A 27,507-nucleotide genomic window follows, 5' to 3' on the forward strand; every position below is an offset into this window, starting at 1 on the left:
CCAATTCCAGTGTCAATTGTAAATAATATTGGCCGACCCAATTAAGTCAATGTTAACCAAAGAACTGCAAAATAGCCATTAGGATGTTAAGTTATATTTAAACTTGCCACATACTTGTAGACTATTTTTAATTATTATTTAATGTTATTTTTGTGGTACTTAGTAGTAAATTAATTTTTATTTATTCTATACATTTTTCATTTCAACTTTATTAAAAGAAATTTCTTTCAGAACAGATATCTTTAATATAGATCCTTTCCCCTTCTAATTTTTATTTTAAGTGTTTGTAATTGATTCGGGAAGAGCTTTAATTTTATTATTAGCTGTGAAATATGTATCCTGATTGTTAACTTGCGTTAAGTAATTACTTTATTTTTATCAGTATATATAAAATTACATTTACAGAAACATTATCTGCTTATGAAGCCTGTTTTTAGGCTATTCCTATTTGGGAAGTGGAATACATTGTAAAAAATCAACCCAAAAATTCAATTAGTTTTCAGTATTAAAGTTTTAATTAGAAAGGATTGAATCATCAGTTTTACAGTGCAATTTTTTATTATCAATCATTTTTTTCAGTTGTAACGGTGTAGATTTCTTAGAAATTAATGCTAGAATTTATTAATGCATTTTATTTTCAGAGGACAATGATTTTTTTATATAGTCATAGGTGTTCCATAAGGTTAGATGGAATTTACTTAAATCTAATGATCCTCTCAATAGATTAACCATTAACAGGTAAAATAGTTATGTAATTTCCATTTATGTATATTTGTAAGTGAAAGAGATATTCTTAAAAGTTGGTAACAAGCATGGGAAAGTGATGTGACAAAGTTATATTAGTATGTGTATGAGAACTCATTCACAATTACTGAACGAGTGTCCATCACACCTTCACATGGACAAAATTCTCCTTGAAAGCACTCTCATGAGGCAGTGAAATTTCAATCCTTTGTTTATACTGGTGGTAATTTAAGTGCCCATTCCAAGCATCTCTATGAATGGTTCAGTTTTTCATATCATGCTAGCTTAGCTGAGAATTTAACCCTTAAAATATGTCCATCTCAATTAACACCAATGACGTATTAGAATTTGAGTGGCTGTTATAACTTAGGGCAATTTCAGCATTGTCATCTTTAAATTTGCGTTATATCAGTGACTTAAGTGAGGAGGACAGATTGACAGTATTTTTTAGGTTGAGCGTAAGTCTTTATGCATTAGACCAACACTTACTCCAAAATTTTAGGAATTATTTTCAAATTGGATACATCCCTTTTGAAAATAGTTAATGATAGGTAAAATTGTCTCTTCAAAGTATTGTTTTTTGTGTTCTGAAATGCCAATATTCGTTAATCTCCAGTTAAACTCTTGAGAACACCACAGCTCTTAGATTACCAGTTTTGGAAAGTTTTAATCATTGATTTTCATCAAAATTTCAATGGAGCTAAAATGATAGGTAGGTCTTGCTTTTAAAACAAAAAGTTTTGTTGTAATTATTTCGATGCCCAGAATATAATGTGCCTAATGTACGCTTCTTGAGCAATGGGTATATACTATCAGAGAGAGTGGGGTGAGAGCATGGCCATAGGCAAAGAGACGGGGATGAAAAATGGAAGGGGCGCTCTTCCTTGACTCAATTGTGTCATTTTACGGTAACCAACCATTGAGGGCTGTGTCTGGCTGTACTACTGCAGTTACTATTGGTCATCAGGTACCCTCCCTTGTTAGAGCATGATTGGGGATGGCTCTTATACTCATCGATTGTATAAATATTTGTCATGGATGATACCATTTGTCAATGTTTTGAGAATTTTTTTATGAGGCTGACTGGAAGAGCTTCACTATTTCCTATCAGCAGGGATTGGCATCAATAGGTAATTAATTAATTACTTTTGAAGGGCATATTCACAAGAATTCTGTATCCCTAATCCAAGTTTTACCAAGACTTTAACAGTATTTAAATGTAAGCCTTGCCCAAGCAGAAACACAACCTCATCTCTCAAGTCTTTGCTAGAGTTAATATCTTTGAAGTTCGGCGAACATTTTTCAATTAAAACTGGTTGATATCATTGATGTACAAATACGGGATGGCAAAATAAAAGCATCCATGTTTACTATCTTAACTGTGCAAAAGGTTAATGCAAACAACGTTATTACGAATCTCTCGTTATTACGAATCTCTCGTTATTACGAAGCAAATCGTTGGTCCTGATGAAAAGGCCTATCTATGCAAGCTATAGTAAAAGAAACGTTATTACAAAATTTTTGTTTTTACGAAAATACAAACCTCAGTCCCGGTCCCAGCAGTTACAAAATGAACTTTATTACGAAGTTCCACGAATAAGCAACGGCATTTAGGTGGATATACACGATGCTAAGTTTTAATAATCGTGCCACGTTTAAGTTCTTCTTAAGTGCCCCAGAGTGTCAATTATGGTTCTTTCTTCACCATACACGCAACATCATATAATAAGCTTCATTCCTGGGGAATTTTGATGACCGACTCATTACAGCTCTTAAATTTGATGCACAGTTAGTTCTCTTCTTACGCACATTCGATTTACGAACTTTCAGAGATACCAGCATTCACAAATTTCAAATTTTGAATTTGGTGCTTTTTGATTTGGCCGTTGCTACACGGTGTGGCGTAAGGAACTCACACTCTGGGCATAATCTGAACAAAGTATCATTGAATCTGGTGTGAAGTTAAGGAACTGTTCAGCGTTTCGCCCATTCTTACTTGATGTGGAGAGCGATTTTTTGCACGCCCAGCTAGATCAGTTTGTCACAATAGTGAGTTAGCGCACAATTGTTATGAAGTGTTGCATTCTACAGGATAACCATACTCCTCGATGCCTTGTATACAGTCCGGCCGGCGAGAGTTGTCCGATGACGGCACAATAGGAGGGGCGGATAACCCTGCACCAACATGGTTTACAGCCAATCGCTGTCCCCCAAATGTACCTCACACCATCGCCCAGTCATACAACGTTGTCAAATGCATTAAGAGCACCGAAATATGCCTGATCATCCAAAACATGACCTTTCTTCGAATCACCAAAACAAGTAATTCTTCCTCTGGGTCCTTCACGCTCGTCATTCCTTCCAGCTCCTTTCTTCATGGAGCCCTTTGTAGGCGTTGGTGACCGACCCTTTCTTACCTGGCAACACTGCCCCGACCTATAACATTCTGCCTGTCATCGGACAACTCTCGGCAGCCTTTTAAGCTAGATAGGTTTATCAACTTATGAACAAGGTCTTGGAATGCATCTAGTTCGTGTATCGGACCCTGACTTTAATATATATATTTTTTCCGTTTATCCCGTACGGTTTTTTTCAACGACTCCTTAAAGAATTGTTCATTCGAACTTCGTTATTACGAACCTCGGGTTTTTCGGTCCTGTGAACTTCGTAATAACGAGTCTACTGTAGTAATTCTCTTTATTTTTCTATTCTGATAGCTGTTTTCATAATAGAAATTGATCTCATTCTTCTTTTAGTCTGTTGGTGAACATTTAATGTTGCATACAAAAATCACTGGTGTTAATGATAAAAATATAAACCAACTTTCACTGCTTTGTGGATGAGTGCTTTCAAATTGTTCATCCTCATGCCTTATACTGTAACTGCCAATTTTTCGGATCAGGTTAATTAAATAGTAATGTACGTAGTCCATGGAATTAGGCAGTCAAGTAGCATGCAAGCACATAGTTGAATAGTTTAGTCATTAGAAATTTAAGACCATCTGGCCTGTAATTAGAAACACTCCTTTTGGGTCCATAATATTCTTTGATCATAACTATATTTTTTAAAGAACTACGTAATCTATATTCCAAATTCCTGAAGCAGAATTTTTCATTTTTGGTACAATGGAGCAACATGTGCTAAACTATCCGTAAGCAAAATTTTTGTTTGATTTGTGGAAATATATTCTATTACTCCTTGTTGACCAAAATTGGATGCTATACATTTTAAAAAGTTCTTTCCATTATATCCCTGGTATTTTTAAGATTGATAATGTCTTCCTGTAAGTCAGTGATGGAAATAAGGAAGTGTTTTTATGAAACAGTAGTTTGAGAGCAGGAATTTTTTATGAGCACACAACTATGATTTTGTAGCATTGCAATTAGGGTTTACAAGTAGGTCCATGAAATTAAGCACAACTTTAAAGTATTTCTTGTAGAAACTCCCAATTTGGCTGTGGAGTTTTTAGCAAACTTATTTTCTCATGATCATTCAATGTGTACTATTCATATTTGAAGACAGAGACTTTGAAAATGAAATAGTTTTTGTCTACCTGTACTGTCTTATTATGATATTGGTTTTCATCCGTATTGCACACAGCTAGTTGCATATTACATGCAATTGAATTGACCAACTCACAACTGTGCCCTGGTTGTATGAAAAACCATTAAGACTGGAGTTAGCTCAATATCTCAGTATTAGTAGGTGTGGGTGTAACTCCTCCTGTCAATGTGGCTGGCAAAAATTCTTGAGTGTGTTTTATCTGTCACCTTAACTCTTCTGTCAACCTAATTGAATTATAAAACAACCATATTGGCTTCACTCTTGTTGCATGCTATTTTGCTACATGGCTCTGTGAATTCTCTCACATATTCTGTGACTGCAGCACATAATCTATTATATATCTTCGTGAGAGAGAAAATAATTACTAATTTTCTTATCTTTTCCCAGACTTGATATTACTCAACTTGAAACTGTTTGTGATGCATGCGTTTATAATGTAATTTCAGTATACTAGCTATACGTATTTTCTTACACTACCTATTCATACTACAATACATACATAAAGCATTGGCTGTATTGCTCCGCATACTTGCATTACATTTCTATGAATTCAAATATATGACCAGTTTATGTGTTTTGTCATAAAGTGATTAAATGGAAAAACTTATAGAAGAGCATGTGTAGTTATATTTCACTACTATATTTAGTGTCAAACTGTTCAACTTGCATATTTACTCAATGTTCAACCATTATCACATATTACACAAATAATATATCCCATTACTCTTACAGGGAGTTGGGTGATTGGTCATGTAAGGTTCTTCTTAAGAGAAGTGTCATAAATGAAATCTTCTCTTTTGACAGCCTTTTATTTTATTTCTTTGTATGTATGTGACTTTTCCTTCCACATACCTTTAATGGATGGCTTGAAAAACAAAGTATGCTCTAGATGTTTAGTACCTGTATATCAAGCTTCTGCATGAGGCTTGCCAAAAAAATACCGAAAGAGGAGACAGTTTTCCTGTCTAGTAAGAGGTGCATGCCTCTTGAACCAATATTTGTGTACCTATAGTTGGTAAAGAAAGAAGATTTAGTTCTCCAAGACCTTTTCCAGAGATACTACTAATGAATTGTAGTGGTTGGGTATGCATATCCAATCAATAGTTGCTTAAATGGAAAGTATTACTATTTGCCTCTGCTTTTTTGCTAACAGCACTTCCCCAGAGCCTCTGCGTGAGTGGCTTGGGTAACATTAAAGCAGTTTCAGTTGCTTCCAGATTTATTTGCTGTCAAAGTTAAACATTGGGTAGCAAAGTTTTTAAAGATATGTTGGTAAGAAAGCAAGTCACCGCCATTAAATCCACAAACTGGTTTCAAGGAAGTCATTTAACGTGGGAATCAAGGTTTTACTTCAGTTGTGATTAAAACAAGTTTGATGTTATTACTGGTTGTGTTGGTGATGTGGTTGTTATATTTTAACACCATTATTTAAGTGGTATGTCAGATATCATTCATTTTACGAACAGTACATTTTTTTTGTTTTACTGGTTTCACTTGTATTTAAGAAGACTCAGTTGCATTATCTGTCATGCCTAAATCTTTGAATTGGTTGTCAAAAAGCCAGACATCATGTTTTACTGTCATCAGAAGATTGTCCTTCCAAAAGTATTGCCTAGGATGAGAAATGTGTGACATTTATTCCAAGGACTCACTTAGACATGTTAACCCTTAAATGTATTTTTTAGGTTTCCTTCCAAGAAATGTTAGCGCTGCAATGGAAAATGTTAAAATTGTAAGAGTAGGCATTCAAAAATGCAGTTTGTCTACACCTACATGATGGTTGTAATGAAAACTGTTCTATTTTTTCCATTTGAAAGTGGTGTTAGTATTTAAATACTGTGCCACCTGATGTTTGCTTTTGTTGTGGGCTTGAGTATTTGCATGAAGTGTAATTATGTATTTTAATTCTGTAATTGGTTTTCTTGGAATGCTTTATTTATTTTAGTGAACTTCTGTTGTAATAGATATTATGAAGTAAAGACTGTGTGCATGGTTGGTGCAATATTTATGTATTTTACTGAAATCACTTGAATCTCTGGGTAAACATGAATTGGGTCCCTGGGGAACTACTCAAAAGCTATTCTCTGCTATTTCCTGTGGTGTTCTTGTACTTCCTTCCTTCTTCTTTTATATTTTTTACATTTACAGAAACGAGTCACAGTAAGTCAATTGGTACCTGTGACTATTTCCCCCTCTATCCTTAAGTAAATCAGTTCTGAGCACAGTTTCATTCTGGTGAAGTTTTCTTGGGAATTCCACCCAGTAAGTTGATCAGGCACTGCCAACTTTTCGATGGCCAACTCCAGCATTGTCCTTAGAGCATTTGGCAGAGTTAGCCATTGAAATGTCGGCAATGCCTGATCTACTTATCTGGTGGAGTTCCCGTGATGATTTGACCTGAATCTAATGCCAGGGAAGCGTAAAGTCTTATGTAACTTAAACGAAAGTGATCTTGCTAGTTCCCAGTGGAACTTGCAAGATCTCTGTCATTATTGATGGATCGATTCCAATGCATTTCACCTGAAACTACTAGTTTCTTACGTGACGGTTACATTCTTTCCCAAAGGTAGAAGTGAATATTTGCTGGTCAGAATGTAATAGTTGTCACCATTAATATACTGCAACTGCTGTTTACATGGCATATTTGCATGAATTTGTTCCAATTGATGTTTTTAGTTAGCACTGAGGAAATATTCTAATTTCCTTCTGTGTTGCTGGTCACCAGTTATGTAGCATAGTTTCCAAAAAGTTATGTATGTTTATTAGTGTTTTTCTTACTGGGTTTTGGCATACGATTCAGCCTGTATTACAATTTTTCTTTCATGGTTTTAATTCAGTTTTTTTGTATGCCTTGATTTCATTTTCACATCTTTTGTCCTGCAGTTATCGGGAGCCTGTATAATTCTTAAGAATTTTTCAAGTTTATACATATCTCTTTTGTACCAAAAATTTTTGTCATTTGAATCTCTTTATAGATCAGCTAGCCCTCGGATTAAGTATTGAAAACTCAAAACTATGCCAGCCTACTTGTTATTGTTTTGAAACTGAAACCCAAACACCTAAGGAATTTTTTTTTATTCTACCCTGGATAAGTAAGTGTTAGTTATCAATCAGAGTTAATCATCACCGGAGGGAATGCCTGGCTCAGTTCCTTTTATCTTTTAGTGGAATCCATTTGGTAATCAGCCTTTTTTTTCAATTAGAATTCCAAAATTAGCATATTGCCATTGTTCACCTTGTCAAAAAAAATATAAATTGTGGTAATTGTCCCTGTGTGAGAGGTTGCTGTAAGACGTGTGAATTAATAGACTTTAGGCTAGTCTTAATGGAAAAACAATTTCTTGCACTCGTGAACTAGCTGTGGTCCAAATTAAATTTCCTGCTGGGAGTGAGTGATTATAAGGCACTTTCCTTCTTGAGCCAATTATTTTTCTGCTACTTATATTTATAGGTATGCTACATATCCCATTACTGGAGTTATTCCCAAGGGCTTTTGCATAATTTATATCACCAACTTACTTTGATAGCTTCCACTTTAAAGCCTACAGGAAATGTGTGGAGGGTGGGCAAAGGATGTGCACTGAGAGTAGTGTAGGTGGTAGCATTTACTTTATTATTTGTCAGCATTTTAGTATCAATATCTTGTAGTTAGTCTGAGAAAGAGTGCATAAAGAGTTCAATGGCATATCATACACCCCAAGCTTAACTCAATGCGACTGAATGTATATAGATGATGGCAGGGATTCCTCAAAAGATTACATCCCCTCATTTGGCTCTGAGTGAAGGGAACTTCAAGAACACCACTTTTTCGTGTGACATTTCACCCGTAATGTATTTTATTTAGGGTAAGCTAATTCTGATGCCAGGTTTCTCTCCACTTTTCCTCTCCAATGCCTCATTGGCATCTCGGCTGTCACTCCCCTTCCTGAAATATTATACCACCATCAGTGTTGCTGAAGTATTGCATCTACTATGGAAATAGATAACAATTACTCATAACATCAAATTACGCACTTCTCAACAATATATTACAGGGTAAAGAATGACCTAATAGCTAGCATGTACTAATGCTTAAATAGCTATTGTAAATGGAGAATATATTTTGAAAGTTTCATTTTTGAGTTGCTTCTCAGGTCGGCAGGGAAATCCTTTGATAGATGATGGTCAAAGAACAAGGGGTAAATAAATCACTTTAAGTGATAATGTTGTTAATGCATTACTCCTTTTTTATTTGATTCCCCATTGCAGTGAATAATTCTTCTTATGTTACACTGGGCTAAATTACTCGCTGAGCCAAATGCTGGCACAAAATCTATGATTTTCTTTGATGATCTCCATAGTCTTTCTTTTAATAAATTCACTAGCAGAAGTTTATGTACGAATATGACTTACTTTGGAATATTTATATTGGTGATTATTCGGAAAACCCAAATTTCCCTTTTAAATGGTCACAGGTACCAGATCTTTTAGAAAAAAATCTGAACACAAATTTGTTCTGTTATTCAAAACTTCCAACTCCATTGTGCCAAAATTATTAGAGTATGGTATGAACATAACATCTTTGTTGAAGTTAAGATGATTTCTTTAGAATTTTTGTGAAAACTTAATTATGGACTACGATAGTTTGATAGTGGATCATTCAGCTATTCTGTCAATCACTTAAAAGAGCTGTACAAGTTCAAATAGTGGACCTTAATCAAGGAGTGACTTTTACTGAAGGATGCCCCCATGTTTGTTCTATAATTCTTAGTTGTGACGAATTAGATGAGTGCTTGTTTATGCATTGAAATATTTCTTGATTCAGTGGCTTTAATTTTTCGCACTATGCAGCATTTGAGTCAGTTGGACTCAGTTAAAGTGATTCAAATATTTTAATTATGCTTATTTAATTATAAATTCAAATTATATCAGTAGTTAAGTATTTTTCCAACCCATATTTCTAGTACAGATTTGTGTTATTATAATTCAAATTTTTTAAAGTTTTCCTTGCATTCAATGGATGAATTCTTGCAAAATTTTGGTTCTAGACTACAGTGAAGTTTTCATTGTTCATGGAATTAAATTATTTATTGAGGGCATACTTCTGCATTTATCACAGTAACCATTGAAAATTTTACGTTGAATATTTTACTTTCAACTTTTGTGACTTATTTCTTGATGATACCTTCTGCATCATTATTTGGTTAAGGTTATTTTTTGTAATTTTGTGTTGCTTGGAAGTTTCGGGTACGTTCTTAGTTGTTACTTGCTTTTTAATATGGTGAAGGGAAAAAAAGGCTTTATCTCTTCTGGGTCAATCTTTATTTTTTCACTAACCAATTACTAACCCATTCCTTGGGCATTTCTTTGTCTTATCAGCATTACTTTTAATTACCTGTACTGTTGGTATAAGTATGTAGATAGTAATAAATATATTTTGATCATTTTGTAAAATTATTTTATTTAGCTCGTTACCGCATAATAGCGTACAGCACAGCTAGTTCTATTTTCAGTGCAAACATGTGGCAGGAGTCAAACAAAAGAGGGCAAACTACATTTCCACTGAGTTTGGTGACAGTGGAGGCTTGTGGGTTGTGTGCAATCCCTATTCTGATGGACCAAATCTTATGTGCACCACTGGGGATCTCCAAGGGATGAGAGAGACTGTGATATAATAATTCAATATAGGAGTTGGGAGAAAAAAGAGCAAAGACTTTGGCTTCATAGTATTAATTTTGTCTAGAATAGGACACAGTCATGTGAATTTGCTCAATTATCATTAAAAAAAATACATTGATAGACAATTATATGTAGATATATATAATGTTGTCATCTTCGGTGAGCATATAAACCTCAGAGATATTTATTTTACCTGATTCTAGACAATAAAAGTTGCTCATGATCCCATATTGTTATAAATGTTACCACTTGTAAATTTCATTTGTATTGCTACATTTGTAAATGTGCGTTGTTGAATACATACCTCCTTGTTGATCACAATTGTATGAACTCCATACTGTGCCTAAAACTTTATGGGACACCTATGCCTTAAATTGTTATCAGCAATTTAGTTCATCAATAAGATAATGTTCTTTTTTTAAGATCTCGCGGGCAGAAGCACATATTAATAGAGTGATAAATTTTCTGTGCTTTGTTCGAAGAAGTATTACTTTGTTATCTGTAGAGTTAATTATATTTTTTCTGTACACTTCCACCAATTCTCCAGAGCCATTTTTCTACTATTCAATAGTATTTTATAATTATTGTATCAATCCAGAGGGGGCATAATACTAGTAAATGGGAAATTGAAGATTGAAAGAGAGAGATGTGGGTGATACCTCTGTAAACCCACTTTGCTTTTTTCCACTTTCCACTTGAAATTATTTTAAAAAGGAAAGACATGCACAACAAGCAGACGTGGACACACTCACTCATTGCACAGTTTTTTTACCGTCAAATGGTGTCCCAGAAGAGAGAATGTATTCTGTTTGTTTAAGATTGATTTTAAATTACCAAATTCTTAAAAACTTGCACAATATTTCATTATAACCCAGTCTGTAGCAGTAATGTTGCTTAGATTGTCTTTAGTTGATATCAGTAGTTAGGAACTTCCCATCATATATTGTATGACTTAAATTGAATTCTGGATGTACTCATGAGGGTGATTGGTCTGAAATGGACCAACCTCCCTCATAGCTCTAGTAATTCATGTAGCATTGGCTAAATCCCCTAGTTAAAAAGTAAACAACAAAGCTTACCAAGTGTCAAAAGAAGTACAAGGATTGGGGGTGGTTATTGCATGGGGTTAGGGATGGAGAAATTACTGCTGCAGACTGAAATGTGGTTGAAATCCAGCATGGATCAAGGCGTGGACTCTCCTGTGTCCCTAACTCCCCTTTACTAACATTGGACTATCTTCACTTATTTTTGCTTCTTGCACAGAGCTTATCTTCAGTCTCTGTTCTTCAATGCACACAGAATGTGAGCAAACAGAACCCATATTTCACTCGTTACTTATTTATAATTATCATCATCATCCCCTGAAGCCCGTATTCCTTCTTCTGCCAGAGTTCTAGGGCTCTATATTTGGGGAAAATGCCTATTCTCACTCCCAAGGCCCAAGTATATAGAACATTGGATCTTTTCACTCCTCTGTCGTAGGAGTCGGCAATACCTCCATTTTGACTGTTGAACCTAGATTCATAAATACTTATTCTAACAAGGAGTTTTTATAAAATATCTTTTTATACTGGTGGTTTGGGATTGTCATTTTCCACGTAGCTAGGTAAATAAAACATGTTATAAAACTTAAAACATGTCAAAGATAGGCTGTAAAGCACATGGCTACATGCATTTAGTGTTGGTGTGGATAATTTTTGCTTGGAAAAGAATGCATTGCAAGATGTGTTCGTACCCAATATTTAACATAATAACGTCTGTTCCACGATAACAGAGTGCCTTAAATTTTGCAATTCTTTGTTTGGAATGAAATTTTGAATTATCTAAGAATAGTATAGACTAAGTTTGACAATGATTTGCCACTAAGCCCATGCTTAACAGTAAAAAAAAGTGTGGATTGTTGAAAGGGTTATGTGGTTTCTGCTGATTTTAGTTTGCGCTAACAGTCCTCCAAAGCTTTTTATGTAATAGCTAGACGTGGCATGAGCCAATCATTATTTATGCTTCTGCAGAATGCCAAGTTTCTGCAGTTTTTATATTGCTCATATAGGTAAACCCAATAAGACCATTTATTTTGTATACTTATATGTATATGTGGATACATGTTTACATATATACAAGTAAATCATGTATATATGTATGTATATATGTATACATATATTTTTTTTTAGAAATGATGAAAATCCCTACAGGTGATTATAACAAATGATGGGAAAGAGTTCGTGGCAATAAGTGTGGCCTAATGCACTAATATATGAGTGGAAATCTGTTACCCGCTGCCCTTGTGGGAGTTGGTAGAAACAATATTTTTTTACTCTTTCATTAGTTATCTAATGAGGCCCTTATCCATCATATGTTATTTCCTGAAAGTGGCTTCATCAAAGAACGTGTATTTATTTATCCACTTTAATGGCATTTAAAAACCTCTTAGTAGTTATTATTTTATATTGGTATATATTATTATTTTGTATTTGTTTGGGGTTTTGTCCTGTCATTTATTAATAAGTTTATTATTATTATTATTTTAGTTTTTCATAGATTTGTTTTAAGTATTTTATTTTTTACAGTTATTGCTATTATTTTTGGAATCATAGGCTTTAGTTAATGTGTATTGTGGCATTCATTTTTAAGTTATTTATGTTAACCACTTGGTGTACACTTATGTGCCCTAGTCATTTCATTTGCTTTATTGCATGATTGCCTTTAACCTTAACCTTGCCATATTCCTGTTCGGCCAAGCCATGCTGTATAAAAATATCCATTTATTTGAAAATAGAATCTGTGATGTTCATTGATGTTTGAACTGCTTTTACATTGGTTGTATTTGTCTTTGATATAGTATATACTTATGTTACATGTTTTGTTGTGTGATATTCCTGAGTTTGAAGTAGTATACATATTTTGGTTTCCATTGTGTTAATTTTGGATTGTCTGAGTTGTGTTTAGATTTGATTTTGCTTTATTTGAAATATATTTTTGCAGTTAATGTCAGTTAAATATTTTAATGCTGTTTATAAGTACTCTTGTGAATACTACCATGCAGAATAAGAAGCACTAATTTAATTGCATGAAATATTTAATTAACATCAATGAACAGCATCAGTTAAATATCATTGCTGCCAAAGTAGACAGTTCAGTAAGAGTCTCCAAAAGAATGAATTCCAAAGGCCACTAATGTGGAAGTTATTCACTTTGATTGTATGGTTTGCCTCCTTATGGTAAGGTTTTAACACCTCATAAGTGTTATTTATTCAGTATCATTTTGAGCATGCAGTTGCAATCCCTGGAACTCTTACCGCACCTCTGTTGTGGTAGCCAATGAGCTTATGTGATGGAGTGTTATTAACAAGATCTATTGCAAGACCCATTTGTGTGCGTAGTACCCTCCCTTCATAAGTCTCCTTCCCTGTGTTTGCAGCTGCGAGTAATCAGGGCTTTCAAGTCTACACTAGAAGACCTGGAGGAACGGCGATCTGTACATAGTTTACACAGCTTACACAGTTTGCGCAGCTCTAGAAGCCACACTGGCCCTCGCCCCCTGTCCGACATCAGTTACATAGATGAGGACCCTGTCAAAACGCCGTCACCTCTGAACGACCGTGATCGATCGAATAATTCCTCGCTTCCGAAGATGGTCTCTTCTGCGGAGGACCCCCACCTGGTGCTGGCAGAGGGGGACCACCTGGTGGACAGGAGACCCTCCTCCCTCGCATCCCCGCATGGATTTGTTAATGAGGCTGCGACACAAAGTACTGAGCCGAATCGCTGCCTCCCTTCAGCACCCGCTGCACCTCGTGGCCCAACCCGCCGCTCTGCCCGCTCCCCTCCCTCTCCCCAGCCAACCTCCCCTACCCCCCAGACCTCATCTGCCCCGCACTCGCTCCAAATCCCTCAACCCTCCTCTCGAATCACTGCGAGCAACTCTTCTGCCACCCCCACTCCACAATCTGCACCTGGTTCTCAGTGGAACGCTCTCGTCTCTAAAAACAACCCTCAAAGGATATCCCCATACCAACCCCTGAGTCCACATCACCTGCAGAATCTGTCACCACAAACATTGAATTCCTCTCGTCCAACAACCTTACAACAACTCCCAGATTTGCCTAAACTGGTCCATGAAACCAGTATATAGAGCAGCTCAAAACGACTCCATTTTTTAAAGTGTGACTCTTGCTTCAAAAAAAAAAAAACCTAGAAATGTAGGTGACATATACGTACACCTATGTGTGTTAAAAGCGTACACGTGCATATTTGTACGTACATGTGCATATTTATTTATTTATTTTTGTGGTTTAAGGAGGTTTTAATTGTGCTGAACCTGTTTTCCTTTCACAAAATGCTGCGCATACATCTCTGATCCTTTTCTTGCTGAGTTCCATTGAAATCAGGTAGTGACAGGACAATCAGGTTTGTGGTGATGATGCTGTGGTTTCCTTTGGTGTCTCATCAGGTTTCAGTGTTTGTCTCGAAGGGAATTAGCTTAGCACTTGCATGCCATGTGTAGCGTGTTGGTAATGTGCCAAATGCCTGCCCTGTGGCTTGCCCTTTTTAGGTTTAATATATTGGGGGAACGCAGGGTGACAGTTGATACGAAATACTTAATACAAATAAAAAGTCTTATAAATGAATCCCATAACCATCAACTTAAATACTATGTTTAAAAAATGACAATGAAAATGAACTCCTTTTCCTGGCACATTTCCTAAAACAAATGTTGAAGTAGCTTCTTTTCTCTGTCATTTCTCCTTCTTTTGATGGCAGTTAGATGGAGTGCTGCAACAAGACTCCCCCATCCTTTAGCTCTCTCTTCATCTAGATGGATGTTGTACTGTGAATGTCTGTCAAGTGTGAGAGCTTGCAACTTGCATCTTAGATTCCATCTAAACATTATTTAGAAACTCTCTTCGACTTGGGCATACACATTAGATGTCTTTCTTTCCCACTTTCATGGTATGTGCATACATATATATGTGTATATGAAATTCACACACACAGCTATATATACATATATGTATGTGATCCACAGGATTCATGTATGTGTGTTTCGATGTCTGTTTATATATGCGTATACATATTTGCATATTTATGTGCATATATGCTCTCATATACTCACACATACACGGACACATAGTTTTCGCCTCTATTTCTGTTCACTTCACTTATTTCACTGTAGTAAAAATGCTCACAAGGACATAAAACCACTTATTTCGTAATCTTTTTTTTTTTAAATGCTTCAGTTTTATTTATTTTCAGCTAATAAGTCACTTGGTATTAAAATTTTAGGGTTGAGTGTTAGCTCTACATCCATGCTCGGTTAATCTACTGACCACTTGGTATTTCAAGCGGCTAAGCCACCTTTTGTGCACAGAATTTATTTCACCAATCTAATTTGACCTTGTGTGATAGGATCAAGTTAAAATAAGAACGAGAGAAGCACGATGTGGTCCCACATGTTGTTTGCTCTGCATGGGTTCTTAAGATTTCTATGGTACAAGGTATTAGCACTGTTCCATCCCACAAGGTTCTTCCCAGAGTTTGCTGTAGATACTTGAGCACCCTACCCTAACCCTTCTGTTAGCTCCTCCCTCTGGATCTGTTATAACCTCTCTGGCCATGGTTTAAACTCTCACTGCTGTTTTCTGATCGTTGTTGCCCTTTACTCTTGAAGGTGATAGGTGGTGAGTTGCAAGAACGTTTGATTCCGGTCCCCTACAGCAAGAGCTCCACAGACCAAGCTGTAAGCTGCTTTCCTTCATTCTTCTTGTCCTCCCTCATTCTTAACCAATGGAGCCCACAAGATGCATTTTGCATACTGAACTTCATTCCATCTTTTCCGGTGTTACAGTTTTTTCTCGGTGCTCTTCCATAGTTTATTAAAACTACACACAAATGATTCCTACCCTCTCTGTTGATGTATTATTCTAGTCCGATTGCTTCCCTCATTGGGCATCTTCGGTTCTCTCTCACCGTATCTATGGAGATCGCGGAATATTGTATTCTCAAAGACTTTCCAGTGAGAGATGGAAAGAGCCTTACCTAGCCATCCTGTGGGCTTCATTAGCAGTTCCTGTGCAACTGTGGTCATGCTTTCACTGTGGATGTCTCTATTACTCCTTTTGGCTCATCTTCTGTAGACAGCATTTGTCAATTATTTCTCAGCTATTGTATGTTAATAGTTTCCATTTAGTATGCTGCATTATAAATTCATGGAGTTAATTACCTTTCAAGGTAGGTGAGATTTTTTCGAGTGCATGAATATTACTTAATATTCTCATCCTCTTCATTGCTGGTACATTTGATTCTGACTTCCGAACTGCTCTAAATCTTCTAGTAATGTCCTTCAACTTGTAGGACCATTGCTAATCTATTTACGTACATGCCTATATATATATATTTATATACCAACTTACCGTGTATATTATTACCCTTTAATTTGCTGCATGCAGCTTCTCTAAGTGTGCACCCAGTATTGTATGGTGCTCTCATGAAGTAAATTTCATTCACGTAAATTTCTGGCATGTACCTTTCTTTTGAACACCAAAAGAAGCACTTCCACTGCAAATTAACAGTAATAAAAATAACCAATTAAAAATATTTTACTCACTTATCAAACTCAAAGACCAAAAAAATATAATAAATAAAACAACCTGAATTTTCGCTTTCTAATTACGATTGCCATCATATATATATTATTATATAAATTAATGCTCTGCTACCAGCTGCTTTTCCCTGCAGTCCCCCATATAACCTCCTCCCTGAGCCTTGCTATACATTTACAGGCTTTCATTCTGGACATTCGGTGATTGAGACCTTGTTCCCAAACACCAGTGACCTTATTATTTTTAATGATAGACTGTCAACGTGTTTAGTTTCAAGAGGAACTAAATAACTCACTTAAGATAATTGTCTGGGCTAAGAATATTCTTGTAGTGGTGTATGAGAGAATGTATTTTTTTATAAACTAAGGGTTGATATGCTGTAAGAAACTTTGCCATTAAGAGCTTAATCTCTTGCTTTGCACCTGCCATTAACCAATAAATGGTGTGTTGTGGCATGAGATGGGTTCATAATGAAAGTGTTTTGAATGGTGTCCCACTAATCATTTTGCCTGAGGCTCAACACCAGCAATATTTTTACATGCTTTTACAGTTATTCTAATTGGTGGTGGTTTAAGGAAACTCGTATTGCATGTTTGTGTACTTTCTATTCCATGTTTTTTCCATTTATTTAAATTTTCAAATGGAAACAATGTTTATATTTGCCATGTATAACAAATCCAATTTCTATCTGCCATAAATTTTTGTATGGCGGAATGCTGACAGCCATGGCACACTTTCACTATACATATGTATTCCTATAAAATGTGATATAGGTTTTCGAATATCATTGATTGTATCACTCTCATTCATAATTGTGAGTTGTCTCTTTGCACCTTTTTGGGCTGTTGCAACTAAGGTTGGCTAATGGCCAGACATTGTATAAGGACCTCCCATCAGTGATATGACCATCTCCTAATTTGGAGTGATGGATATATTCTTGCAACAGCTTCGTGGGAAGCTGAGTCCACATTATTTTTTCAATTCTTACCTTTCTAACCATGCATAGTATCCCCAAAACTTCTTAATAAGGTGCCTATGTGTGTATATATTTATATATATCACATTACTCTGATATACCAAAACTCAATTGTTTGAGATAGTTATATTGTTATCATTTTTTAACATAAAACAAAATCAAACTACACAAAAAGTTTATCCAAGGATATATGTATATCACCTCATCACAAAATACCTATGGTACATGGAAAACATTGTAAATTTCTTGTGCCCAGGACATCTTCATCATATTTTTTCTCAAAAGCCTTTGGTTCTCATTCTGAATGGTTAGCAATCAAACTCATGGATATACATTCCCAGCTGTATGAAACATAACACCTCTGTTTTATTCTTGCAACTGCCATTAGATGAGGTTCAGTTCATCTTTTCTTTGCTCCACCACTAGTGTTGAAGGAAGTCATTTTGCATGATGCTGTGGTCAACTCTCATATCTACCACTTAGATGTCTATATTTTCATTTTATGATAGTTGCTTCTAATTCTATTGTTTTCATTTCATTGGCGATGGGTATTAACATTGAATAAGTGTATTGAATATGGTGTTGGGCATTTTTATCATGATTGACTTCTGAAATAATACACCTCATTTCGTGAGATAATAGGGAAACTCTCATCATATCATAATGGCTCATTAACAAAAATAATAGGTAGTGATATATTCCCCCCTGTTTTTTTTACGGGTTTGCTGATAAGATTTCTACCTAAATAATACAGTGTTCATGTTGAACAAGTTGTTTTCATACAGTTCAAATGTGAAAATATCTACTAAGACTGGTTAATTAAAACTTGTTCAAAGTTCTATGTTATTTCATTTTGTATGATATATTTTGTAATATTTTGACTGGCATGTGTACCTACACATAGTGAATTAACAGGTTACTCTAAACTGAAGTTAGAAGTATTCTTCATATTAATTCTGCAAATTGAAAATTGAGATATGTTTGTTTTTACAGTTAGTTTTTAAGGTATAACTAGGCTGCATAACAGAAATTTTATTTTCCATGCCGCAGTACTTGTGTAGTTGTGCCAGAATGTGTTGATAATCAATTTTATATTTAAATGGAGGGGATTTAATGTGGTTCATGTTAGATTTCTTGCTTGATTGCTACCAGAAATTTTCATTTATCCATGTACACCAATTATTGGTTTTCTGAGAATTCATATTGCAATAGAGTGATTAGCTCGGTCAATAGTTGAAGTGGATTTAGAAATGGCTGGCTTTTTATTATGTGCTTATTATTCAAAGTGTTTTGTTTCTTGATTGTTTGTGTGTAAAGAAAACTCTTATCTATTATAATAATGTCAAAGAGTGGGTGTAAAACTTAATTTAACTGGCATTTAGTTTTTTTCCATGAGTAGTGCCTCAAAATTAGGCCAATACCTCATTTGTGTTACGCTATGACCAAACGCTTGTATTGTTTTTTGTGTAAAGTGCATTCTCCCTCATTGAAATTTTTCATCATTTGTATTTATGTATGGTAAGACTCATTGTTTATGTGTTATTACTGAATTTTGCACCCTCTATTCCATCAAAGATCAGCAATTTTATACTTAAGGATTTTCAGTAATTTAATCGGACAAAACATGTTCTTGTGTTGATGCTTTTCCATTGTGTAATCAATTTTTAATGGTAATTATGGTGTTATCTTCAGATTTCTGGTAAGTTTGTGGTTGTTAGAGTAATACTACACTAATAATTATTGTATAAAATATTTCAGTCAAAATCTTTTGCCATGGGTGAAATCAATTGCTGGCATCAAATTAAATCACTTAATAATATGGAATCAGCCATCTGGTATGCAGTCCTTTTACAAATGATATTTCTGTTACCTTTATTTCCAGTTATTGTGACTGGCTTATACAATTAGTGTGTATTATAAAAAGTGGTAAATTTGCGACCTAACTAGATTATTTTTTGTCATTTTCTGCCAACATTTGTTTGGCTAGAACCAAAGATATCTCAACAGAAGAGAGTACTTTTTATTTTCATTTTTTTCTTATGTAGATTTAATGTAATTGTAATATCTAATTTAGATCAAAATCCAGGCACTTTTCTAAACGTGAGTTGACATTGCAATTGCACTTAGACCACAATAATAAGATTGTTTTGATTCTGTAAACATTAGATTTTTCCTTGTAATGTGTGTAAAGATTGAATTTTTGATATTCCATGCATTCAAGTTTAAAATTCTTCATTCTCAATTAAAATTTGCACTGTCTATTTGTGAATTAAGTGAACCCCTTTTATTGACATTGCTCATACTTTTAGTGTATTATGTGTAAATAAGCCAGCATTTCTTTAATTGGTGCTAGTAAATTTTTACTGGGTGTTGCTGTTTTCCATTGTTATAGCTGTATTGTATCATTTTCAAATTTACTTCGTTTTTATGAGTGATTTTTTTCTGTCATTCTTCCTTGTAAATGTTTTCAACTTATTAAATGCCTTCGTGTCATGTGTAGATTTAAATTATTTAGTAAATAGGCTGCCATATTTTGTAAATTAATTGCCATAAATTTACCTTTAATAATAATCTTTCATAAATTATATGCGAACACCAGTACCATTTAAATCCTAATTTAAATCCACCAATTACAAATTCAAACTCTCACCCAGGTATTACATTCAGCTTTCAGGATATATTTTTGTGCACAGTCTAACCTGCAAAAGAGCTGTGTTAAACACAATCCTTTTTTGGAGGTCATGCATGAAGTGAGACCTGCTTAACTAGGTCATCTATGTTCATTTCATTACTTCAACCTTTTATGCGTTCTTCCTTGAAGGGCATTTGGATTGAGGTATTCGAGGAAGGTGATCTCAACACATTCCTAGGCTTCTTTTGGAGCAAGAAAAGTGTTTCTCATGTATTTTATTATATTAATCCACGAAGGAAACATCAGTGTCATGATTGTAGAATGCCATTCAATGATAATGCTCTCCTAAATCACCAATCCTTGCTTAACAAATCCAATCTCATTGAAAGTATTGTTAATTGTCCCTTGAGATTTTTTATGCTATTCCTAATAATATATGTTCACCTTTTCTTTAATGGAAGCTAGTACGCTAAATGAAAAGTCCAAATATGTGATGTTTTGGCTTGATTTGCGTAGCTTATTTCATGCTGTTCATGTCGTTTCATTTGCTTTTAGGCTTTTAGTGCTTTGAATGTGGAAAATACATGGATTATATTATTTTTAACTACAAATTATTTGCAGTGCTTGATGTATCATAACTGAGGACATCTTCGCCTTCAGAACTTATTTAATTTCTGTGCTCATGTGTTTTTAAATCACCAATTTTTACATGCAATTACTAAAGTATAGGCTTATTATTTTTCTAATATCTGGGCTAAAATTTATATAGTGCCAATTATTTATGGAATTCATACGTGCTGTTTTGCTGCTATTTCGTGAATTGGATGTATGTATCGCCCTTGCCAGGAACTCCAGGGTGCTCGTAATATATTAAAAAGAATTATTAAGCTCATTTATTGTTAATTAAGCCTTTTTGTGTTCAATATTCTTACTGAAGCATTACTCGATTGATAGAGCTTAATTGGAAAACCATAGAACTTCTGGCTATTTCACATGGTATTTTATGATGATGTAAGATGTTAATATGAGGTTAAGGAAAGTCAATGAAGTTTGATTAGTCTGTTCTCTGCTGCATAGTTATTTTTTATAAAAACTGTTAAAAGATATTAAAAATTGACTTTGAATGAAAAATTTTGACTGAGGAGAACCAAAGGTATTTGAGAGTCTGAATGTGTCCATGAAAACCGAGTTATGGGTCAGTGTATCATACATTAATAATATTAATTGATTTTGTTTAATTTGGTAAAAATGTTAGTGGTTGGTTCTTTCGTAAAAAAATTAATGCCAATGAAGCCATAAATTTCCCTATTGTTAAATCATGAAAAAATTAGAATTTTTTATTCATTGGTAATATTGCTTCATTTTACTCAAATATTCATCTTAATGGAATTCTAATTTTTTAATGATTTTTTATAAACTTCGAGGTAAATAAGATTTTTTGGGCTTCAATTTATTTATCTCAGAACCAAGTTGCCTCAGGTTTGTCGTGGTATTTTTTGCATATGCATTTGGTGTGACACTAAAGTAGGTCACCGTTGTGTTGAACTTGTTTCAAGAATTTACACATGAAATTAACTAAAGCAAAGGTGTTCAGCCCAGAAAAACTAGCGTGCGTCAAAAGCAGTAGAGGAATCTCTTGAATTAATCTGTAAATTAGATTTTGTTGACAATGAAAATAGTTAAGTCTGATTTATGCTGCAGAAGATTCTTAACTATTTAGTGCAGCTACTTCTTGGTGAGGAGATGGTCATATCTACTGATGTGGTATGTAATTTTTTTCATTCCCTCTGCATGCGAATTTATTTTTAACTTGAGGCATGCCTGTGTTTTTCTTCTGTATTGCTGTAATTTATAGGTTTGATTGGTAATTGCTCTTGTTTCTCTTCCCTATTATTCATTTCAGATTCGGGTAGTTAATGCTTTTCGTCAGGGTCTAGACGCTCGGTACGGCGAACGCAGTAATCCCACCTTTGCCGCAGTTCTTCAAAAGCAGTCTTCTCTTAGCAAGCGATTATCGCAGACTTCTTCCATTGAGTATGCAGATAATGTTCCCGATGAGCTGACAGTACCCGAAATTGACGTTGAGCGCTTGTCGTCACATAGTCACACAGAAACGGCGGTGTAGTCCTCAACATCAGCCCTGCAAACTTCAGTCCTTGCCTTTTCACCACTGGAAAGCATTTTCATAAAGACTCCTCTGACCCACTTGTCAATTCATCCGCAAAGTGGTGAGCTGAAACTATTGATAAGAATAAACTTTGCGAGGTATAAAGGGGAGCAGTGATAGATAGGAGAAGAGATAACTTCCATCATGTTTTTTTTAACAGTGGTGAAAAATTCGCTGTGGAATAAAAGAAACTGTTAGATTGCTGTTCAGTAGAGATTATGTGATCTCTGATTCTTTAATGTAAATTTCATAATTTTTTTGGGTGAAGAATAGCTTTTTTGAAAAAAAAAACTCGAGTTAGAAAACACCCTGACAGCCATTTCCTCTCAGTGAACTGAAGCAAGCAGAAACTTCAGGTAATGTTCTATGGGTCTACCGGAAGTGAATTAAAAAAATCTCTTCAAATCAAATTTCTAGGCTTTCATTACTTGCATTACTCAAAATTTAAGAATTATTCTTCCAACAACTTGTCACTGACTACCTTTTTACTCCCTGCTTCTTTGTCCATACTCTGGTCCTTGGCCCTTAACTCTTTTACATATTTGAAAAATCCTCTTGTCCTAAAATGGAGAGAGGGCAGGAATGGGACAAGCCTCTCCCAGACCTGATACCACCCTTGCAGCTCCATTCCTCCACTCAGGATCCTGTTATTGTTGTTGCTGTTAATATTGTGCTGCCAAAGGCTCCTAAGTGCTGGCTAGCCACATCATCTCCTGAGGACATGGTTAGGAAAGTATTTTTTGTGAGTTAGAAGACCTCATTGAAGGGAGAGGGATGAGTGGCGGTGGGCACTCCAAACTTGTTAGCAAATGTGAAATGGTGCCGTGACAATAGTTCATACATTGTGATTGTTTTGTGAAGAAGGGGAAAAAAGACATTGCAGGTAAGTCTATCACAGCCACAAATGACATTGATGCCAAAAGTGCTTGGTGAGCCATCCTAAGACTGCGGTAATTAAGTTTGGAGGAACTCATTGGACTTCAGTGATAGTGGCAGTGTTTGAAGCAAGTCATGCTTGGGAGTAAGAGTTGTAACAAGTGAGGATTCTTATTGAACTAATCTAATAATATTATTAATGTTATTATTATTTTAATTTTATTACTTTAATTTTATTATTTTAATTATTATTGTATTTTACTATTAATATTAGTTTATTGTTTGTAATGAAAGGCAAAATTTTGCCAAGTGTCTTTTAAGAGGGGAGGCACCATCCAGTGTTTGAATAAAATGTTGAACAATGTTGACGATAACGTTTTTATTTCTTGCCTCCCCTCACTTAAAAGCCAAGTGCCAGAACTCGATATGTAGATGATAGTTCCAAGTTGACGTTTTTTAAAAAAATGAAAAACTACAAGTACTGCATATCTTTGGTATGCAATAGTTGAATAGAAATTGTAATCTTCACAGCTCAAGGGAGCTGAGGGGTTTGTTATTGACTTTCTCTTGGTGTACTTTCCTGTTCCTGCTAGTTCTAGGGATTGACCTGTTAAAGTTGAAACTGTTTTTCTTATTATTGTAACTACAAGTTAACGAAGAGAATGCATTGTTCTGCTTAGTTGTGGAATGGCGAGAAATTTTAAAGGAAATGAACCTGTAGCTACACGGTTCAGTTCACCATTATGGAAAGTGCACTCCTAAAGGAAGAGAAGCAATATTGATTGCCACTGTGAGCTCATGGTTGCTGTTCATTTTTTTCTCCTTTCAATGGAATATTTGAAGAAAAATTCAAAGTAGTTGAATGTTCATTATATCACAATTTAAATCTGAAAATACTCTTTAAGAGCAGTTTTGTTTAGACTGGTATGTTCAGCAGTGTGTAGTTCACTATTTGGGTGAAATTACTGCTTGCTAAACTAAACTAGGCAGACTTGACTCTATTTCTAGTGTGTGTGGTCATTTTGGAAAGCATGGCTCCGTAAGCTTTCTAATATTGTCAGAGGTATTTTACTCATGAGAAGAAATTCCTCTGCGCTATAGTTTACTCTGTTGTGTGACTGCCATATTCTATCTGTATAAAAAGGAGAATTATAGATGTTGCAAATATGCATTAGTTCATAAGATCTTTCCATGGGCTGTTAAGTATATTAAAAAGAAAGTATCAACTAATTGACTGATAGAAATTTGCATCTGAATGTATCTAAAGAACATAGTATCACCAGATGTAAAGTAGTTATTTCACTTAGGATATATAATTCATTGGTTTTGCCTCCACAGGCTGTACAACTTCCTGTATAATGGGTTAAAGAAAATTTATAGTAAATCTGTACTAGTCCAACTACTTGAGCCTTAAAATATCTGAATGTACAAGATTGTCAGCATCCATTTTGTTAGAGGGAGTTGAAGCCCTCAAGCAACTATTTCTGCTCCTCTTGCTCTTTTGAAAAAAGGGCAAAGGTTATCTGTTGTTTATAAGCTTCTGTAGAGTCAACCAAAGTCATCTACGATCTTTTTAATTCAACTGTTGAACTGACCACTGTATTTAGTGGTTGTTTATGCCCATGTCTTATAAAGAACCAAGTTTTTATTAATTGTGGTTCTTCTTTAATTTAGCTCTATATGAAAGTTAGTTGTCATCATTGTTTGTTTTTTCTACTCCATACATGAGCATTATGTTTAATTCAGATTTTATTTACATAAAATGTTTATGGATATTAATTAATCATTTTTACAAAATAAATTTTTAATGTCTCAATACCATGTTGAAAATGTGCTGTGGTTATTTTATTCATCCTTTCACCTATGGCTCCTTCCTTACTCTTTTTTCTGACAGGAGTGTTTCTGTGTTGGTGAAATTGATGAATCAATTAAGTAAGCATGTTAATGATAAAAAAACTAGTTAGTAAGAAATGGAATTTTAGTATTAGAAGATTTATTTTGGCTCCTTGATATTTTATTGTTGGTGCTGCAAAGCTCTGCCATTTTTCGTGTAGAAGATATTGCAAATATGCATTAGTTCATAAGATCTTTCCTTGAGCTGTTAAGTATATTAAAAAGGAAGTATAAACTTATAGACTGATAGAAATTTGCATCAGAATGTATTCAAAAAACATAGTTTCACCAGATGTAAATTAATTATTTCACGTAGAATACATAATTCGTTGGCTTTGCCTCCACAGGCTGTACAATTTCATGTATAATAATTGGTCCATAAATATTGCTCAATCTTTGAAAGCTGCTTAAAAAATAAGCATAGTTTCATGTAAGCCAATTATAAGTAAAAATTAGGTCAACTTTGAATGAATAGCCAATTTAGTTGACTAGCAAGCAATTTTAGAACTTTTCATCATTTTTGATAGTGCTATGTTGTAAAACTTGTACATATCTCAGATTGGGTTTATTGGTATATATTATTAATCCATCTTACCATTATCTTTAGTTTCATTTCTATTGCACATCTGGAATGAAAAATTGGTACTTCAATTGACTATTCTCCTTGTGTTTGAGTATCAATGCTTCAAGTTGTATGTAGAGTTTCTACAATTTTCAGTTTATCTTTTGAAGTTAATTATCATCTCCCATCCCTTTTCTATATAGCTTTATTTTGTGGTTCCTTTAAAATTAACATGCTTGAAACAGCAGGGGCACAGCTAGGAATTAATTCTGTGGGGGGGGGGGGTTTAGGTGCGACTAATACCGGGGTGTGTGGGGGTATGGAATACCCACCTGGATAAGCGGCAGGTGCAAGATTAATAACTTGCAGAATTTTAAGATAAATGGTGAGTTTGACGGCTTTGTGAGGGATATTTTATTAATCATTATTCTATTAGTAATATCAATCCAATTAACCCTTTTCTAACCCAGAGCTACTTCTGGGAGAAATTAAATCTCAAGACTTTTCATTTTAAAAAAGTGAGAATTTTCTACTCAATCATGATTATTGTGGCAGTTACGTATTTCACCATTAAACTTATCAGCAGAAAAGAACATGTATTTTAAATATTTCCTGAATAGAGCTAACAATGTATGTATACATTTTCGATGTTACCTAGAAGCAACATTGGGTTATTATTATTTAATCTTTTAATTTTAATTTATAAATTAAAATTATAACAATCAAATCCAATTATCAAATCAATTATCAATCTAGTTAAGTAAAATGTATTAAACTCAAAAAATTTTTTGAGCTCTGGGCAGGGGGTTTTAACCTCCAAAACCCCTCGCTGCGCCACTGTGAAACAGTGCGGAATGGGGGTGACTGCACCCCTGTGATTCCTGGAAAAAATAGGAAAGATGCTCATCATTGAGGTGGCTCTCCAATTGAAAATTATATTAAATCACCGGATGTACCGTGCTTAAAGACAGTTGGAGAATACCAAAAAGACTATTATTGTCTTCAAGCTGATACTTCCTCTCTGAGAGGTATTGCATGCATGCCATGTTGACCCGTCCTCACATAATAATAAGTCTGAGAAGTACCTAATTTGAGAATGAGCCAGAGTTTCCTGTCAGTGTATTTTTCCACAGAGAATTATTTTTCAATTTTAGGAAGCTGCTTAAAAGATAATTTATGTTGAGTATAATTAGTTATTAGGTCACAGCTTTGATTGAACAGCCTAGTTAGTTGACCAGCTAACAATTTTAGAACTATTCTGTTAGATCACATTACAGCTTTACATGTATACGATGATTTATTTCCATTGAAATGAAAACAGTCAAATTTTGAAGGTGACATGGACTGACTTTGGAATAATGCCATTCTATCACAGCATCATGCCTTCCAGTGTGGAGCTTCCAATTCTGTTAAGAGTGATGTTGATGTTACATTGACTGGAAAGCTGAGGTCAGTTACTTATTAGTATAATATGCTTTGTAGCACCCTGTGACTTAAGCATATGGAACTTATTTTTATTGAACCCTGCGGAACTTACATTTGCCATCGCAACACAAACGATTAGTATTAGCCTGTCGAGCTCATATTTTATTTTGGCATCTCAGTTTGGAAAAATTATTTTATTTCTCTTTTATGCATGCATGTATCTAAAAGAAATAACTGTGCTTTAGCAACACACTGCATCCAAATAAACCTAAATTGTCCATTTGTAACCATTAATGTACATACACAACTCTTGTGTTTATGCCGGGATATTCCTTTACACCAGCACGATCTGGTACCCTCGTAAATAAAAATGGATGTTTAGCATAATTTTAGGGTTACTGGTGAGTTATT

At 34.7% G+C, this 27,507-nt stretch overlaps 1 protein-coding gene across 16 annotated transcripts in view; it reads left to right on the forward strand.

Moving 5' to 3' along the window:
* Positions 1-23,582, forward strand: part of LOC124170630 (plasma membrane calcium-transporting ATPase 2) — a 611,417-nt gene extending 587,835 nt beyond the window's left edge. For 13 of the 16 annotated variants that reach the window (XM_046549474.1, XM_046549473.1, XM_046549486.1 and 10 more), the window contains one exon: positions 13,385-15,628. In XM_046549474.1, coding sequence (XP_046405430.1) covers positions 13,385-14,098 — 714 coding nt within the window. In that variant the 3' untranslated portion in view covers positions 14,099-15,628. The other 3 variants (XM_046549487.1, XM_046549489.1, XM_046549488.1) reach the window with 3 other exon arrangements.
* The last annotated feature ends 3,925 nt before the right edge of the window (positions 23,583-27,507 follow it).

The sequence above is a fragment of the Ischnura elegans genome, chromosome X (assembly GCF_921293095.1).
Source record: "Ischnura elegans chromosome X, ioIscEleg1.1, whole genome shotgun sequence".
Classification (NCBI taxonomy): domain Eukaryota; kingdom Metazoa; phylum Arthropoda; class Insecta; order Odonata; family Coenagrionidae; genus Ischnura; species Ischnura elegans.